Here is a 2,414-nt window from a genome sequence, read left to right as displayed (position 1 = left end):
CGGCCGCCTCCGCGTCGGCGGCTGGCACCGCGGATCACTCTTTGCACGCGGACGCCATTGCTCGAGGATACTTGCAAGGTGATTACTTAATCTCTCGATCATCGAGGAGGTTTAACCTTTTCAATATTGCTGCGATCTATAGACTCGTGTGTGAAGCCGGTCCGTATTGACGACTTATTTCGCGGAAGTGCCGTGCAGAGCTGGAAACAAGTCCAGCGTGATGACTTAGGGCGAGAGAGGAAAGCTTGTAACGCTTGAATCTTTGGTCACGCGATATTGTCCGATTTGATTCGTTGATTTTATCGCGTCGGGTAATAACGAGGAGGTGGGCCTGTGGGGATACGATCTAATCAGATCTGCATTCCTTTGGAGGGATTTCTTTCGAGTTTTGCATAGTACGGTAAATACTGAACGGAGATGAGAAGTTGGGTGGCATTACAGTGTGACGGATTCAGGTTCTTTTTATGTATTTTTGTCGTTGGTTGAAATTAGGCGCGTCCAACTCACGCGCGACCCCGAGGGGCTATAGTAATTCGGCCCCGCAAGATGTGGAACTTTCAACATTGTTGCGTGATTTTTAAGGATATTTTTCGTGACTCGATCGTGATGTAGTAGAAAATATAAAATAATTAACTGAGTTTTGTTACTTATATGTATGTATATTAGGTGTAGGAATGAATTCGTTCCGATTTTTGTGTGGAAATAATTCCCATTATTGTCGATGAACTTTTGCCATTTTTCTGCCAGCTTGCGAACACCGTCGCGATAAATACTTACTAGCTTTGAATGAATTATGTGAATCCAGCCGGAAACAGTTCATTTCTACACCTAACACATTAACTATATTATGTATTTCGTATGCGTCTTAAAACAATTTTTCCCAGGAAAGCCTAAAAATTAGACACCTATGGTCGAAATGGTCACATTTACAAATCGAATTACATAGAATTGCGCGAAGAATAGAGACCAAATGGGATAGAATTTAAAAGCGATAAAGTTTTCAAACGGATGTCAGCGTGTGTCGCGAAAAACCTAAAATTGGAGATTTAAGGAGATTCACAGACTCCTCTTGCCCTTATGCCATTCCGCTAAACATCTCATCTCTGCGCAGTGCAGTGCTTTACTTGAAAGTACTACAGGGTGATTTTCTCGATAGAGACCGTAAACATTCATAATTCACTGTCTCATTTCTTCCTGTTTTCCTACGAATATTTACATACACGTACTTTGCATCTTGTGAAACATGTTCTTCCTTAAACAGTCGTTGAAAATGGCCGCCTTCAGCATCCAAACACTTTCACAGCCGCCTCTCTTTTCACCTTGTCCCTAATCTTTCCACTAATTCCCAAATGTAACATTTTCAAGGCGCAGTTCTTTCACTGTAAATATTCCAAGTTACCTTTTGACACTCCTCGACACTAGAACTACCAGCCGAGTCAAGATGGCCCATTAGCGACTTTACGAAAGTGAATTTTTACGTAAGTAAACAGTGATTGGAAAATTCGATTCGTACCGATACAAATAGAAGCATACACGTAGAAAATAAATTCGGAAAGTTACAAATGATAACTCTTACCAGTATTGAACATTCACGTTTTCTCGAAAGGTACTAATGGGTCGGTAGTTCTAGTGTTAAGTGAACCTATCTGCTAATGTATTAACTCTCGGAAGGCGAATGGTTTTAGACGAACGCGGACGACGAATGCGGGATCACTTTGATCCATAGCAAAATTTCTATTGTACACGGGTTCCAAGAAAAAATTGGGTAGGGTATGAGACCCATGAGACAAACTGTCGACTGTTTTAAAAGTACGATATGTATTCTTTTGTAAGGTACTGGACTGTACAGTTCGTAATAAAATAAAAGGGAAAATTATGCAAATACGCAGATTTCAAAAATGGGTCTGTCTTTTTTCACACATTCGGCATATTAAATCTGTTTCTTCGGCACTTTTTACACTAAAAGAAAATTGGGTACCTAATATGAGACTCTTCCGAGTAGCTTGGTTATTTAACGATACGCAACTGGTAAGCCTTAAACTCCATTGCACGCTCTGTACAACAGTATTTATGAAAATGATTATAAACTTAACGCGGTTAATTACGAAACAAAAGAGCATCGCCACGACATTCGAGAGTTCTGTAACGGCTACCCTATTACCCTATAAATGTGCATACTTTCAACTATGTATATTTGATATTTTTCAAACGTAATCTAAGCCACCTGACTTTATCGCTGTTAAGTGAAAATGACCCTGCATTCGTCTTACGAGGGTTAACGAACGAGAAATACGCGTTGTTCAATGGACTATATGCTTCTTTATGACGTACAACCACTTTACACCACGGAAACAGCCTACAAACTTACCGAGCAATGTTTACAAACTCTAACGAAAGAACCACCCTATAGTTTC

At 40.3% G+C, this 2,414-nt stretch overlaps 1 protein-coding gene across 1 annotated transcript in view; it reads left to right on the top strand.

Annotated features, from left to right (window-relative positions):
• LOC108570959 (homeobox protein abdominal-A-like) overlaps positions 1-2,414 on the top strand; it is a 28,578-nt gene that overhangs the window by 24,901 nt on the left and 1,263 nt on the right. Inside the window, exon 6 of the mRNA XM_017932897.1 lies at positions 3-78. Within this exon, the coding sequence (XP_017788386.1) occupies positions 3-78 (76 nt within the window). The remainder of the gene's footprint in view (positions 1-2; positions 79-2,414) is intronic.

This window comes from Habropoda laboriosa, unplaced genomic scaffold, assembly GCF_001263275.1.
Source record: "Habropoda laboriosa isolate 0110345459 unplaced genomic scaffold, ASM126327v1 scaffold88, whole genome shotgun sequence".
Classification (NCBI taxonomy): domain Eukaryota; kingdom Metazoa; phylum Arthropoda; class Insecta; order Hymenoptera; family Apidae; genus Habropoda; species Habropoda laboriosa.
Note: the sequence above shows the minus strand (reverse complement) of the source record. Positions and strands in the feature narration are given on the sequence as shown.